Source organism: Moschus berezovskii, chromosome 14, assembly GCF_049115385.1.
Source record: "Moschus berezovskii isolate FMDL1 chromosome 14, NW_MosBer_1.0, whole genome shotgun sequence".
NCBI classification, from domain to species: domain Eukaryota; kingdom Metazoa; phylum Chordata; class Mammalia; order Artiodactyla; family Moschidae; genus Moschus; species Moschus berezovskii.
Window position 1 is genome coordinate 83,877,276 of NC_142473.1, and position 16,721 is coordinate 83,893,996.

At 39.9% G+C, this 16,721-nt stretch overlaps 1 protein-coding gene across 1 annotated transcript; it reads right to left on the reverse strand.

Moving 5' to 3' along the window:
• Positions 1 to 15,579: 15,579 nt before the first annotated feature.
• On the reverse strand, positions 15,580 to 16,509 carry LOC148775710 (olfactory receptor 4A47-like). Its single transcript, XM_088843546.1, has one exon. It carries the CDS (start codon positions 16,507 to 16,509, stop codon positions 15,580 to 15,582), a length of 930 nt encoding a protein of 309 aa, XP_088699672.1.
• Positions 16,510 to 16,721: the final 212 nt, after the last annotated feature.

A 16,721-nucleotide genomic window follows, 5' to 3' on the forward strand; every position in this document is an offset into this window, starting at 1 on the left:
AGGAATACACAGAAGAACTGTACAAAAAAGATCTTCACGACCAAGATAGTCACGATAATGTGATCACTGACCTAGAGCCAGACATCTTGGAATGTGAAGTCAAGTGGGCCTTAGAAAGCATCACTGCGAACAAAGCTAGTGGTGGTGATGGAATTCCAGTTGAGCTATTTCAAGTCTTGAAAGATGATGCTGTGAAAGTGCTGCACTCAATATGCCAGCAGATTTGGAAAACTCAGCAGTGGCCACAGGACTGGAAGAGGTCAGTCTTCATTCCAATCCCAAAGAAAGGGAATGCCAAAGAATGCTCAAACTACCGCACAGTTGCACTCATCTCACACGCTAGTAAAGTCATGCTCAAAATTCTCCAAGCCAGGCTTCAGCAGTATGTAAACCGTGAACTCCCAGATGTTCAAGCAGGTTTTAGAAAAGGCAGAGGCACCAGAGATCAAATTGCCAACATCCACTGGATCATGGAGAAAGCAAGAGAGTTTCAGAAAAACATCTATTTCTGCTTCATTGACTATGCCAAAGCCTTTGACTGTGTGGATCACAATAAACTGTGGAACATTCTGAAAGAGATGGGAATCCCAGACCACCTGACCTGCCTCTTGAGAAACCTGTATGCAGGTCAGGAAGCAACAGTTAGAACCGGTCATGGAACAACAGACTGGTTCCAAATAGGAAAAGGAGTGCGTCAAGGTTGTATATTGTCACCTTGCTTATTTAACTTATATGCAGAGCACATCATGAGGAATGCTGGGCTGGAAGAAGCACAAGCTGGAATCAAGATTGCTGGGAGAAATATCAATAACCTCAGATATGCAGATGACACTACCCTTATGGCAGAAAGTGAAGAGGAACTCAAAAGCCTCTTGATGAAAGTGAAAGAGGAGAGTGAAAAGGTTGGCTTGAAGCTCAACATTCAGAAAACAAAGATCATGGCATCTGGTCCCATCACTTCATGGGAAATAGATGGAAAAACAGTGGAAACAGTGTCAGACTTTGTTTTTTTGGGCTCCAAAATCACTGCAGATGCTGATTGCAGCCATGAAATTAAAAGACGCTTGCTCCTTGGAAGGAAAGTTATGACCAACCTTGATAGTATATTAAAAAGCAGAGACATTACTTTGCCGACCAAGGTCCGTCTAGTCAAGGCAATGGTTTTTCCCGTGGTCATGTATGGATGTGAGAGTTGGACTGTGAAGAAAGCTGATCGCCGAAGAATCGATGCTTTTGAACTGTGGTGTTGGAGAAGACTCTTGAGAGTCCCTTATACTGCAAGGAGATCCAACCAGTCCATTCTAAAGGAGATCAATCCTGGATGTTCATTGGAGGGACTGATGCTAAAGCTGAAACTCCAATACTTTGGCCACCTCATGCGACGAGTTGACTCACTGGAAAAGACTCTGATGCTGGGAAAGGTTGGGGGCGGGAGGAGAAGGGGACGACAGAGAATGAGATGGCTGGATGGCATCACCGACTCTGTGGACATGAGTTTGAGTGTACTCCGGGAGTTGGTGATGGACAGGGAGGCCTGGCGTGCTGTGATTCATGGGGTCGCGGAGAGTCGGACACGACTGAGCGACTGAACTGAACCTCATTATTTAAATTTAACAGATTAACATGCTATGTTTAGAGAACATAAAAATTGAAAGCAGGGTCAGATTTAGAAATATCTGAAATGAAAATATTGTCAAATCATTAACCTTGAAATTAATTTCTAAGAGTACTTTCTGGAAGGTAAATTTATTTCAGATCATTAGAATATGAAATTATCCAAAAAGTGTATTGCCGAATAGAATCAATTTTTACATATTTGATAATCATGAAGGAATCCTAACACAGCTGATTATAAAAATCACAAAGGAAAACTCTTAAAGGATTGAATTCTCACTCCACCAACGTACTCTTACAAAACAGAAAGCCTCGTTAGGAATTTTGTGTCTGAATACACTTCCTGGGTTACCTACAGAAGATGGAAGTTATTCAATCCATGTTCTGAGCTCTGGTGCCATCTCTTTAGTCCTCATGCACTGATGCCATCTCTGGCAAAATAATGAGCAAGGTACATTCAGCGTCACTGGATTCTGAGTCAATCTTGCAGGAAATGTAATTCATCTCAGACATTCAGAAAAAAAAATATTTTTCAATTATTGGCTTTCAAAATGAATATGTATGTCTTGTTACCTAAGGAACTCTGAATCCTGATTGTGAAAAGAAACTCAAAATGTTTACTACCGTCAGAATTTGTCCTGATAACAAACAAATGTTAAATCACCATTTTAATCAGAGGAAGAGAAAAAAAGCTTCAAATTATGTAAGGAATGTTTAAAGTGAAAAAAATAAATTTGCTGCTTGTGTTTGTACCAGTGAAAGTGAAATGGACTTTGCAACATTTTGATTCTCACTTATATTGTCCTGTCTTCAAACAGCATTGTTGAATTTTGGGTTTCTTGAAGGATGGGAATGATTTCATATATATGCTTTATTATGTTCCGAGTCCATCATCTTCATTCTAGTAGAAGTCTGTCTCGTGATTGTTACTGCAGACAAACACTCTTCAGGAAAAGGCAAAGGGCTGTCAACACTTGGTCTGTATTTAACTGCAGTACATACAGGCGAGGCATTCAGCAGGTGCATCTCCAAGGGTGATTTTTGTCTAATTAAATTCATTGGAACTTTAATCATAATTTTGAGGGTAGAGTATTTATCTCCAGAGATGGTACCAGAACAATCACCATGTGGAACAGGACTTATACAATCCTATCCTCTGGGGGTAAAATCATAAAGTGTAAATTGAGACCATATCACCAAAAGGGAAAATCAAATCTGGACAGAAATGAAATATGTAAAAGCTTTCTAGCTTGAATCAAACCTTAAAAATAGGCAACATTTTTTAAGTTTAAGCTTTGTCTTTGAAGATAATATCTGAATTTATTTCCAAATATTATTAACATTAACTTCAGAATAAGTTACTTAAGGTTTACTTCAAATACAGATGAAGGTTGTCATGTGATTTCAGACAGACAAGTTGATAAAAATCTGTTTTTTTTGTTTGCTTGTTTTTCTTTTTTAATTTATTTATTTTAATTGGAGGCTAATTACTTTACATTATTGTATTGGTTTTGCCATACATTGACATGAATCTGCCTCGGGTGTACATGTGTTCCCCATCTTGAACCCCCTCCCACCTCCCTCCCTATCCCATCCCTTTGGTTCATCCCAGTACACCAGCCCTGAGCATCCTGTATCATGCATCGAACGTGGACTGGCGATTCGTTTAACATATGATAATATACATGTTTCAGTGCCATTCTCCCAAATCATCCCACCCTCACCCTCTCCCATTAGTATCAAAATGGTGAAAGAGGAAACATTTGCGGGATTATTCCATTTATCTCGAAGTGCTCACGGGGCCTTTGCCAAAGTAGAAAACACCCTAGGCTGTGACAGAAGTTACTGTACATTTTTAAAGATTTAAATCATTAAGCATACATCTATATGTACATCATATATGTATATAGCATATATGTAAATATATACATATAAATAAAAGAAAAATATAACATTTTTCATTTACAAATTAAGCAATACAAGCCTAAAATTACCTGTGTAAATTTTCAGACATTTTCTACAGAAAGATAATGATACACATTATATAAAATAATCTCTATTAAAGGTATCTAAAAAGCAAGACTTCCCAGGTGGTGCTAGTGGTAAAGAATTTGCCTCCCAGTATGAGTTGCAAGAGACGCTGGTTTGATCCCTGGGTCAGGAAGATCCCCTGGACTAAAAGATAGCAACCTGCTCCAGTACTGTTGCCTGGGAAATCTCATGGACAGGAGAGCTGATGGGCTACAGTCCATGGGTCCATGGGGTCACAAAGAGTCAAATATGACCGAACACACATATCTATAAAATATATATATATATATATATACATACACACAAACACATAAAGGATAATATAATATGTATATATTAACTGGATGCAACTAAAAGAGTGCTTAGAAAGAAATGTAGTTTTCTTTATATGCAAATATTAGAAAACAATAAATATTTTAAGAAATGAACTCAGCTTTTGTCTCAAGATACTAGAAAAGAAAAAATAAACCTAGAGAGCACTGTAGTTGGAAACAGTACTGAGAACACAGATATCATTTAAAGAGGAATTCATTAAAAATAATAAATCTATTTCAAACCAATAATTAGGTCTTTGAACTTTAAATAAATTGATACATTTCTAGCGAAATGTACTAAGAAAAAACAAAAGAAAAAAAATTACCAGAATCAAGATTGAAGAGAGGGGAAATTCCCTGACGGTCCAATAGTCAATAATCCAGCTCACAGTGCAGGGGCTGTGTGCCTAGTCTCTCAGTCGTGTCCGACATTTTGCGACCCCATGAACCGTAGCCTGCCAGACCCCTCTGTCCATGGGATTCTCCAGGCAAGAATACTGGAGTGGGTTGCCATGCCCTCCTGCAGGGAATCTTCCCCACCCAGGGATGGAACCCAGGTCCCCCGCATTGCAGGCAGATTCTTTACTGTCTGAGTCACCAGGGAATCCCCACAGTGCAGGGGGTTCGGGTTCAATCCCTAGTTGGGAAACTAAGACCCAACATGTGTGTTTGTGCTCGTCGCTCAGTCATGTCCCGCTCTTTGCAACACCATGGACTGTAGCCCACAGGGCACCTCTGTCCCTGGGATTCTCCAGGCAAGAATCCTGGAGTGGATTTGGAACAGACCACTGTACCTTCTGCGCCTGTGCGCTCAGAGAGTTGACACACTGCAAAGAACGATCCTGCGTGAGAAAACAGACATCCTGCAGGCGGAACTAAGATGCAGTGATATAAATGAAATTTTAAAATTTTTAAATAAATAAATAAATAAAATGGTAGATTTTAAACAAATATTGAAGAATGACACTATAAATGAATTCACAGAAGTATACGTGCCAAGAAAAGACAATGAAGCACTGACATGAAAAAGACATCTTTCTAATCACATAGAGCAAAATAACTAAAAGCTGGAATAATCTAACCTCTAAATAAATTAACACTTAGAATCACTTTCCCCTCAAAATGTCCTTCTCATGTGGCATTCATCAGTCAGCTCTATAACAACTAATCCATAAATGGTACCAATCTTACATAAACACTTTCACAGAAGGGAGAAAATGAACATGCCTCCTAATGCATTTCATGCCCCTCAGTTCAGTTCAGTTCAGTTCAGTCGCTCAGTCGTGTCCGACTCTCCGCGACCCCATGAATCACAGCACGCCAGGCCTCCCTGTCCATCACCAACTCCCGGAGTTCACTCAAACTCATGTCCACAGAGTCGGTATGCCCCTAGAATAACCCTTAACAAGGGCATCACAAGAAAACTAATTAGATCAATTTCTCACATTAGTAAATACACAAAATCCTGAATATAATTCTTATTTTGATTCCTTTGGATGCTTTCTTTTGGAATTTTTTTTTAACTTGTTAATACGGTTTTTGAGTCACATCCTGAGAAGTGCTCAATCTAAGGCTAATCATGTCCCACTACTGATGTAAAATCTTTCTGAGTATTCAACCAACAGCACTGTCCCTGTGAACAATGAGGTTTCCCAGGTGACAATAAACACTATTCCTGGCCCAATGTGAGTTCCAAGCCCTCTTTGCAATCCATCTAGGTAAATCTCCCCCCAGCCTCAGGTATTTTCCTCATATGAAAGCACAGATGAGTACTCTAATGAAACTTGAGTAATAAATAATCTCTCTCTCTCTCCCACAACCCCCTCAGGACTCCAGGACTAAAGTTGTATCCTCTGCAGTATTTTACTCTCATAAATTTAGCTGCCTTGGTGTCCTCAGACCCTGAACTTCATATCTTCAACTCAGAAAGTCTATTGGGATTTTTTTTTATGTACCCATCTCTGTACCACAACATGAAACATTTTAAAAGTAATAAACAGGGAAACACTTGGAACTCATTGAAATTTCCACCTCTCAGTGATTACTGCCACTTAATTTTTATATCTCAGTGCAGTTCAATGCTCATTGGTGTACGACTCTTCGCGACCCCATGAATCATAGCACTCCAGGCCTCCCTGCCCATCACCAACTCCCGGAGTTCACTCACACTCATGTCCATCGAGTCAGTGATGCCATCCAGCCATCTCATTCTCTGTCGTCCCCGTCTCCTCCTGACCCTAATCCCTCCCAGCATCAGAGCTTTTCCAGTGAGTCAACTCATCGCATGAGGTGGCCAAAGTATTGCAGTTTCAGCTTTAGCATCAGTCCCTCCAATGAACACCCAGGATTGATCTCCTTTAGAATGGACTGGTTGGATCTCCTTGCAGTCCAAGGGACTCTCAAGAGTCTTCTCCAGCACCACAGTTCAAAAGCATCAATTCTTCGGCAATCAGCTTTCTTCACAGTCCAACTCTCACATCCATACATGACCATTGGAAAAACCATAGCCTTGACTAGACAGACCTTGGTTGGCAAAGTAATGTCTTTGATTTTTAATATACTATCTAAGTTGGTCATAACTTTCCTTCCAAGGAGTAAGCGTCTTTTAATTTCCTGGCTGCAATCAGCATCTGCAGTGATTTTGGAGCCCCAAAAAATAAAGTCTGACACTGTTTCCACTGTTTCCCCATCTACTTCCTATGAAGTGATGGGACCAATGCCATAATCTTTGTTTTCTGAATGTTAAGCCTCAAGCCAACATTTTCACTCTCCTCTTTCACTTTCATCAAGAGGCCTTTGAGTTCCTCTTCACTTTCTGCCATAAGGGTGGTGTCATCTGCATATCTAGTGGAGGTGATGGAATTCCAATTGAGCTATTTCAAATCCTGGAAGATGATGCTGTGAAAGTGCTACACTCAATATGACAGCAAATTTGGAAAACCCAACAGTGGCCACAGGACTGGAAAAGGTCAGTCTTCATTCCAATCCCAAAGAAAGGCAATGCCAAAGAATGCTCAAACTACCACACAATTGCACTCATCTCACACGCGAGTAAAGTCATGTTCAAAATTCTCCAAGCCAGGCTTCACCAATACGTGAACCGTGAACTTCCAGATGTCAAGCAGGTTTTACAAAAGGCAGAGGCACCAGAGATCAAATTGCCAACATCAGCTGGATCATGGAGAAAGCAAGAGAGTTCCAGAAAAACATCTATACCTGCTTCATTGACTATGCCAAAGCCTTTGACTGTGTGGATAACAATAAACTGTGGAATATTCTGAAAGAGCTGGGAATCCCAGACCACCTGACCTGCCTCGTGAGAAATCTATATGCAGGTCAGAAAGCAACAGTTAGAACTGGACATGGAACAACAGACTGGTTCCAAATAGGAAAAGGAGTTCGTCAAGGTTGTATATTGTCACCCTGCTTATTTAACTTATATGCAGTGTACATCATGAGGAACACTGGGCTGGAAGAAGCACAAGCTGGAATCAAGATTCCTGGGAGAAATTTTTATATCTAGTACCTCAAAAATCATTATTTTCTATTTTTTATGAACATGTTTGCTTAATTCTTAAAAAGTTTACATGCATATTTACTGTAGTTTTAATCATAAGTTAAAACAGCTGGAAACAGGCAAAATATCTCTCAATCAAGAAAAGCTTAAAAGGACTGTGATACATCCACAAAATGGAATGCTAATTAGCAATAAAATGAATAAACTATTGATAAACACAAGGATGTGCATAAATCTCAAATACATAATACTATGAGAAAAATCCATATTTAAAAGTGTACAGAATAGGCATAATCTTTATACATAAAATACAGATAATTGAACTAAAGTTAAATAATAAATAAATCCAACAAATTTTCAGAGTATAAAATCAACCTGAAAAAATGAGTTTTATTTACGTATTTAACAATAAAATATATAAAAAGAAAATTAAGAAACTAATCCCATTTAAAATAGTATCACTAAGAATAACATACATAAGAATAGGGGAGGGAACAAGATGGTGGAGGAATAGGACAGGGAGACCACTTTCTCCCCCACAAATTCATCAAAAGAACATTTGAATGCTGAGTAAATTCCATTAAACAACTTCTGAATGCCGGCAGAGGACATCAGGCACCCAGAGAAGCAGCCCATTGTCTTTGAAAGGAGGTAGAAAAAACATAAAAGAAAGAAAGGGAGACAAAAGAGGCAGGGATGGAGCTCCATCCTGGGAAGGGAGGCTTAAAAAAGAGCGAAGTTTCCAAAAACCAGGAAACACTCTCACTGGTGAGTCTGTGGCGAGCCTTGGAACCTCAGAGGGCAACATAACCGGGAGAAAAAGAAACAAGAATTAAAACCCACAGATTAGGTGCCCAACGGTAACTCCCAGTGGAGAAGCAGTGAAGACGCCCAGATCCGCTATTAGCAAGCAGGGGCTGGGCAGGGAGCAGTCCGCTGAACTGCTTAGAGAGAGGACCCAGCCTGAATGCCGCGAAGGCAAGCTGAAAGAGCTAACTGGAGACAGCAAAGCAGACTGTGGTATAGCTACCCCGTGAAAAGGCGAAAAGCCCTAACCTAAGACTCTGCCAGCCCTGCTCACAGAACAAAGGACTGAGCAGAGCTAATCGGTTGCCGACGGCTCACCCCTCACAGAGACAGGCAGGCGAGGGGAGCCAGAGCTGGAAGGGGGCAATTGGAGCCCCAGAGAGGCATCCGATACCAAACTGCAGGCAGGCTTCATTGTTAACCAAGACTCCTTGGGTTTCTGGCTGGTTGACATCCGCCTCAGAAGGTGCGCCAGTTGTACACCCAGAAAACCAAGCAGCAGGGACCAGGGAGGCGATAAGTCGCAGCAATCTCACTCGCCAAACACCTGGTCACCTGAGCTGCTCAGACCGGGGAAGGGCACAAAACGCAGGCCCAACCAAGTCTGCGCTTTTGTGGAGTACCCGAGTACCTGAACCTGAGCGACTTAGACATGGGATGTGCATGCAACCCAAGGCCGGCCTCAAGCAGTTCCTGGCAGAGCAACCTAGAGCCTGTGCAGTGTAGACTGGGACAGCACACACGCTGTAAGCAGGGGCAAACCCAGTGTGGCCAAGACACTGCAAGCACTTCCCACAGATGCCAGAGATATTTGTCTGCAGCGTTCCTCCCTTCCCAGAATAGGACTGAACAACTGAGCCTTAAAAAGGGTCCACCACCACCCCCTAGTGTCAGGGCAGAAATTAGACACTGAACAGACCAGCAAACAGAAGCTAAAACAGAGGGAACCACCTTGGAAGTGACAGACGGAGAAGTCTAGAGGCTACTGCAAGAATAATACTGAAAACCAGAGGCAGGAGGCTTAAGTCCAAATCCTGAGAACACCAGAGAACTCCTGACTCAGGGAACATTAATCGATAGGAGCTCATCAAACGCCTCCATACCTACACTGAAACAAAGCACCACCCAAGGGTCAACAAGTTCCAGAGTAAGACATACCACGCAAATTCTCCAGCAACACAGGAAAATAGCCCTGAGGTCCAATATACAGGCTGCCCAAAGTCACTCCAAACCCATTGACATCTCATAACTCATTATGGGAAACTTCACTGCACTCCAGAGAGAAGAAATCCAGCTCCCCCCACCAGAACACCAACACAAGCTTCCCTAACCAGGGAACCTTGACAAGCCACCCGTCCAACCTCACCCATAGTGAGGAAACTCCACAATAAAGAGAACTCCACAAACTGCTAGAAGATGGAAAGGCCACCCCAAACACAGCAAGATGAAGAGACAGAGAAATACCCACCAAATAAAGGAACAGGATAAATGCCCACCGACCCAAACCAAAGAGGAAGAGACGGAACCTACCTGATAAAGAATTCTGAATAACGATAGTGAAACTGACCCAAAATCTTGAAAACAAACTGGAGTTACAGATAAAAAACCTGGAGACAAGGATTGAGAAGATGCAAGAAAGGTTTAACAAGGATCTAGAAGAAATAAAAAAGAGTCAATATACAATGAATAACGCAATAGATGAGATAAAAAACACTCTGGAGGGAACCAACAATAGATTAACGGAGGCAGCAGATAGAATAAGTGAGTTAGAAGATAGAATGGTAGAAATAAATGAAACAGAGAGGAAAAAAGAAAAACTAATTAAAAGAAATGAGGACAATCTCAGAGACCTCTGGGACAATGTTAAGCACCCCAACATCTGAATCATAGGAGTCCCAGAAGACAAGAAGAAGGACCATGATAAAATACCTGAGGAGACAATAGTTGAAATTTTCCCTAAAATGGGGAAGGAAATAATCACCCAAGTCCAAGAATCCAGAGAGTCCCAAACAGGGTAAACCCAAGGCAAAATACCCCAAGACACATATTAATCAAATTAACAAAGATTAAACACAAAGAGCAAATATTAAAAGCAGAAAGGGAAAAGCAACAAATAACACACAAGGGGATCCCCATAAGGAAAACAGCTGATCTTTCAAGAGAAACTCTTCAGACCAGGAGGGAATGGCAGGGCATACTTAAAGTGTTGAAAGAAAATAACCTACAGCCCAGACTGTACTGTACTCAGCAAGGATCTCATTCAAATATGAAGGAGAAATCAAAAGCTTTACACACAAGCAAAAGCTGAGAGAATTCAGCATCACCAAACCAGCTCTCCAACAAATGCTAAAGGATCTTCTCTAGACAGGAAACACAGAAAGAGTGTATAAACTCAAACCCAAAACAGTAAAGTAAATGGCAAAGGGATCACACTTATCAATAATTTCCTTAAATGTAAATGGGTTGAACGCCCCAACCAAAGACAAAGACTGCCTGGATGGATACAAAAACAGGACCCCATATATGTGTCTACAAGAGACCCACCTCAAATCGAGGGACACACACAGATTGAAAGGAAAGGGCTATGAAAAGATCTTCCACTCAAATAGAGACCAAAAGAGAGCAGGAGTAGAAATACTCATATCAGATAAAATAGACTTCAAGACAAAGGCTGTGAAAAGAGACAAAGAAGGAAACTACATAATGATCAAAGGATCAATCCAAGAAGAAGATATAACAATTATAAATATATATGCACCCAACATAGGAGCACCGCAATATGTAAGACTAATGCTAACAAGTATGAAAGGGGAAATTAACAATAACACAATAATAGTGGGAGACTTTAATACCCCACTCACATCAATGGACAGATCAACTAAACAGAAAATTAACAAGGAAACACAAACATTGCATGATACAATAGACCAGTTACACCTAATAGATATCTATACGACATTTCACCTCAAAAAAAAAATGAATTTCACCTTCTTCTCAAGCGCACATGGAAACTTCTCCAGGATAGACCACATCCTGGGCCATAAATCTAGCCTTGGGAAATTCAAAAAAAATTGATTCACTCCAAGCATCTTTTCTGACCACAATGCAGTAAGACTAGATCTCAATTACAGGAGGAAAACTATTAAAAATTCCAACATATGGAGGCTGAACAACACACTGCTGAATAACCAACAAATCACAGAAGAAATCAAAAATGAAATCAAAATATGCATAAAATGAATGAAAATGAAACACAACAACCCAAAACCTGTGGGACACCGTAAAAGCAGTGCTAAGGGGAAGGTGCATAGCAATACAGGCACACCTCAAGAAAAAAGAAAAGTGTCAACTAAATAACCTAACTCTACACCTAAAGCAACTAGAAAAGGAAGAAATGAAGAACCCCAGGGTTAGTAGAAGGAAAGAAATCTTAAAAATTGGGCAGAAATAAATGCAAAAGAAACAGAAGAAACCATAGCAAAAATCAACAAAGCCAAAAGCTGGTTCTTTGAGAGGGTAAATAAAATTGACAAACCACTAGCCAGACTCATCAAGAAACAAAGGGAGAAAAACCAAATCAATAAAATTAGAAATGAAAATGGAGAGATCACAACCGACAACACAGAAATACAAAGGATCATAAGCAACTACTATCAACAATTAAATGCCAGTAAAATGGACAACTTGGAAGAAATGGACAAATTCTCAGAAAAGTACAACTTTCCAAAACTGAACCAGGAGGAATGGAAAATTTTAATAGACCCATCACAAACACGGAAATTGAAACTGTAATCAGAAATCTTCCAGCAAACAAAAGCCCAGGTCCAGATGGCTTCACAGCTGAATTCTACCAAAAATTTAGAGAAGAGCTAACACCTATCCTACTCAAACTCTTCCAGAAAACTGCAGAGGAAGGTAAACTCCAAAACTCCTTCTATGAGGCCACCATCACCCTAATACCACAACCTGACAAAGATGCTACAAAAAAAGAGAACTATAGGCCAATATCACTGATGAACATAGATGCAAAAATCCTTAACAAAATTCTAGCAATCAGAATCCAACAACACAGTAAAAAGATCATATATCATGACCAAGTGGGCTTTATCCCAGGGATGCAAGGATTCTTCAATATCCAGAAATCAATCAATGTAATACACCACATTAACAAAATGAAAAATAAAAACCATATGATTATCTCAATAGATGCAGAGAAAGCCTTTGACAAAATTCAACATCCATTTATGATAAAAACCATTCAGAAAGCAGGAATAGAAGGAACGTTCCTCAACATAATAAAAGCTATCTATGACAAACCCACAGCAAACATTATCCTCAATGGTGAAAAATTGAAAGCGTTTCCCCTAAAGTCAGGAACAAGACAAGGGTGCCCACACTCACCACTACTATTCAACATAGTTCTGGAAGTTTTGGCCACAGCAATCAGAGCAGAAAATGACATAAAAGGAATCCGAATTGGAAAAGAAGAAGTAAAACTCTCACTGTTTGCAGGTGACATGATCCTCTACACAGAAAAACCTAAAGACTCTACCATAAAAGTACTAGAGCTAATCAATGAATATAGTGATGTTGCAGGAAATAAAATCAATACACAGAAATCCCTTGCATTCCTATCAACTAATAATGAGAAAATAGAAAGAGAAATTAAGGAAACAATTCCATTCACCATTGCAACAAAAAGAATAAAATACTTAGGAATATATCTACATAAAGAAACAAAAGACCTATATATCAGTCAGTTCAGTTCAGTCGCTCAGTCGTGTCCGACTCTCCGCGACCCCATGAATCACAGCACGCCAGGCCTCCCTGTCCATCACCAACTCCCGGAGTTCACTCAAACTCATGTCCACAGAATCGGTGATGCCATCCAGCCATCTCATTCTCCGTCGTCCCCTTCTCCTCCCGCCCCCAACCTTTCCCAGCATCAGAGTCTTTTCCAGTGAGTCAACTCGTCTCATGAGGTGGCCAAAGTACTGGAGTTTCAGCTTTAGCATCAGTCCCTCCAATGAACATCCAGGATTGATCTCCTTTAGAATGGACTGGTTGGATCTCCTTGCAGTATAAGGGACTCTCAAGAGTCTTCTCCAACACCACAGTTCAAAAGCATCGATTCGACCTATATATAGAAAACTATAAAACACTGGTGAAAGAAATCAGAGAGGACACTAATAGATGGAGAAATATACTGTGTTCATGGATTGGAAGAATAAATATTGTGAAAATGAATATATTACGCAAAGTAATTTATAGGTTCAATGCAATCCCTATCAAGCTACCAATGGTATTTTTCACAGAGCTAGAATAAATAATTTCACAATTTGTATGAAAATACAAAAAACCTCGAAGAGCCAAAGCAATCTTGAGAAAGAAAAATGGAACTGGGGGAATCAACCTGCCTGACTTCAGGCTCTACTACAAAGCCACCGTCATCAAGACAGTATGGTACTGGCATAAAGACAGAAATATAGATCAATGGAACAAAACAGAAAGCCCAGAGATAAATCCACACACCTATGGACACCTTATCTTTGACAAAGGAGGCAAGAATATAAAATGGAGAAAAGACAATCTCTTTAACAAGTGGTGCTGGGAAAACTTGTTACTTGTAAAAGAATGAAACTAGAACACTCCCTAACACCATACACAAAAATAAACTCAAAATGGATTAAAGATCTAAGCGTAAGACCAGAAACTATAAAACTCCTAGAGGAGAACGTAGGCAAAACACTCTCCAACATAAATCACAGCAGGATCCTCCATGACCCACCTCCCAGAATATTGGAAATGAAAGCAAAAATAAACAAATGGGACCTAATTAAAATTAAAAACTTCTACACAGCAAAGGAAACTCTAAGCAAGGTGAAAAGACAGCCTTCAGAATGGGAGAAAATAATAGCAAATGAAACAAGTGACAAAGGATTAATCTCAAAAATATACAAGCAACTCCTGCAGCTCAATTCCAGAAAAATAAATGACCCAATCAAAAAATGGTCCAAAGAACTAAACAGACATTTCTCCAAAGAAGACATAAAGATGGCTAACAAATACATGAAAAGAGCTCAACATCACTCGTAATCAGAGAAATGCAAATCAAAACCACAATGAGGTACCATTTCACGCCTGTCAGAATGGCTGCTATCCAAAAGTCTACAAGCAATAAATGCTGGAGATGGTGTGGAGAAAAGGGGACCCTCGTACACTGTTGGTGGGAATGCAAACTAGTACAGCCACTATGGAGAACAGTGTGGAGATTCCTTAAAGAAACTGGAAATAGAACTGCCTTACGACCCAGCAATCACACTCCCAGGCATACACACCGAGGAAACCAGAATTGAAAGAGACACATGTACTCCAATGTTCATCGCAGCACTGTTTATAATAGCCAGGACATGGAAGCAACCTAGATGTCCATCTGCAGACGAATGGATAAGAAAGCTTTGCTACATATACACAATGGAGTATTACTCAGCAATTAAAAAGAATGCATTTGAATCAGTTCTAATGAGGTGGATGAAACTAGAGCCTATTATACAGAGTGAAGTAAGCCAGAAAGAAAAATACCCATACAGTATACTAACGCATATATATGGAATTTAGAAAGATGGTAATGATAACCCTGTATACAAGACAGCAAAATAGACAGAGATGTATAGAACAGTCTTTTGGACTCTGGGAGAGGGCGAGGGTGGGATTTGGGAGAATGGCATTGAAACATGTATATTATCATATGTGAAACGATCAACAGTCCAGGTTCAATGCATGATACAGGATCCACGGGGCTGGTGTACTGGAATGAACCAGAAGGATGGGATGGGGAGGAAGGTGGGAGGGGGGTTCAAGATGGGAAACACATGTACACCCGAGGCAGATTCATGTCAATGTATGGCAAAACCAATACAGTAATGTAAAGTAATTAGCCTCCAATTAAAATAAATAAATTAAAAAAAAAACGGTAAGAATCTGGTTACAAAAAATGAGACAGTAATAAAAGTAATGCATATTAGTTAGTTATTTTTGTAATTCTAACCAATGCATTACATATGACTTATTTACTCTATTTTAAATGCATTTCAACTTTCCAGTTGCAGTGATAAACTAGACATTAATGTTTACATTCAAAGAGGGAAACTACTATTAATAACATAAACAAATATTTATTATTTAATAAAACTCATGATAACTTCTTCAGAGAAAAGTTTTCATGAAAACAATAGACTTTGATATTTGAAGTAAATTCCTAGTGTTAAACTACTTTCTCTGCAATGCATAATGCACTTATTTGCTACTTGATCTCACTTTTTTTGTCCAGAGCTTCTTTATAGCATTCATCATCTCAGAGCTTCTTAGACTATAAATCAATGGGTTCAACATGGGGCTTATGACTGTATAAAACACACTCAATGATTTGTCAATGGGGAAGGTCTTAGCAGGTCTCACATACATGAAAATGCAGGGAACAAAGAAGCAGACAACCACAGTGATGTGGGAGCCACAGGTCTGGAGGGCTTTCCGCCTCCCTTCCTGACTCAGGTTCTTCAGAGAGTGCAGGATGACTCCATAGGAGACGAGCAAGAGCAGAAACAAAAGAGTGCACATCAGTCCTCCATTGGCCACCTCTAAAATGCCAATGACAAAGGTGTCAGTACAGACAAGTTTCAGTAAGGGGTTCATGTCACACATAAAGTGATCAATGACATTGGGACCACAAAATGGGAGCCCATAAACAGTGCTCACTTGAATAATTGAGTGCAGAAAACCTGCAACACAGGACACCAGCAGCAGTACCACACACACCCTTTTCCTCATGATCACCAAATAATGCAAGGGCTTACAGATGGCCACATAGCGGTCATAGGCCATCACCAGCAGAAGGGATATCTCAGATCCACCAAAAAAGTGCTCTGTAAACAGCTGGGTCATACAGGATTCAAAGGATATGGTACTTTCCCCAAAGAACAAGTCTGAAATCAATCTGGGGGAAGCAGAAGAGGAATAAACTAAATCTATAAATGATAAACTAGCAAGAAAAAAGTACATTGGTGAGTTCACTGTCTTACTGACAGCTACAGTCACCACAATAAGCAGATTGCCCGCTACAGTCAATATGTCGAAGAACAAGAACAAAACAAAAAGGACTTTCTGCTCCTTTGGATTCTGTGTGAGGCCCAAGAGGATGAAATACGTTACATTGTTCCTTGGTTCCATCTAGTCTGTATAGATGCTGTGTTCACATGTTAGAAACAGTGTGCTTACAAAACAAGGGGAAAAATTTTAAATGAATTATAATTTTCATCCTTTGTTATAAATTCAATTAAAAGAATGTCTGGAGAATCTTCTCATATCCAATGTGTTATTGACATTTTAATTGCCAAGTTGAATAAGGTAGAGTTGCTTGCCCCCATGTATTAAGTTATAAG

What these genes read in the sequence shown, in the direction of transcription:
- LOC148775710 (XM_088843546.1), bottom strand. Translation starts at nt 16,509, where the DNA reads ATGGAACCAAGGAACAATGTAACGTATTTCATCCTCTTGGGCCTCACA.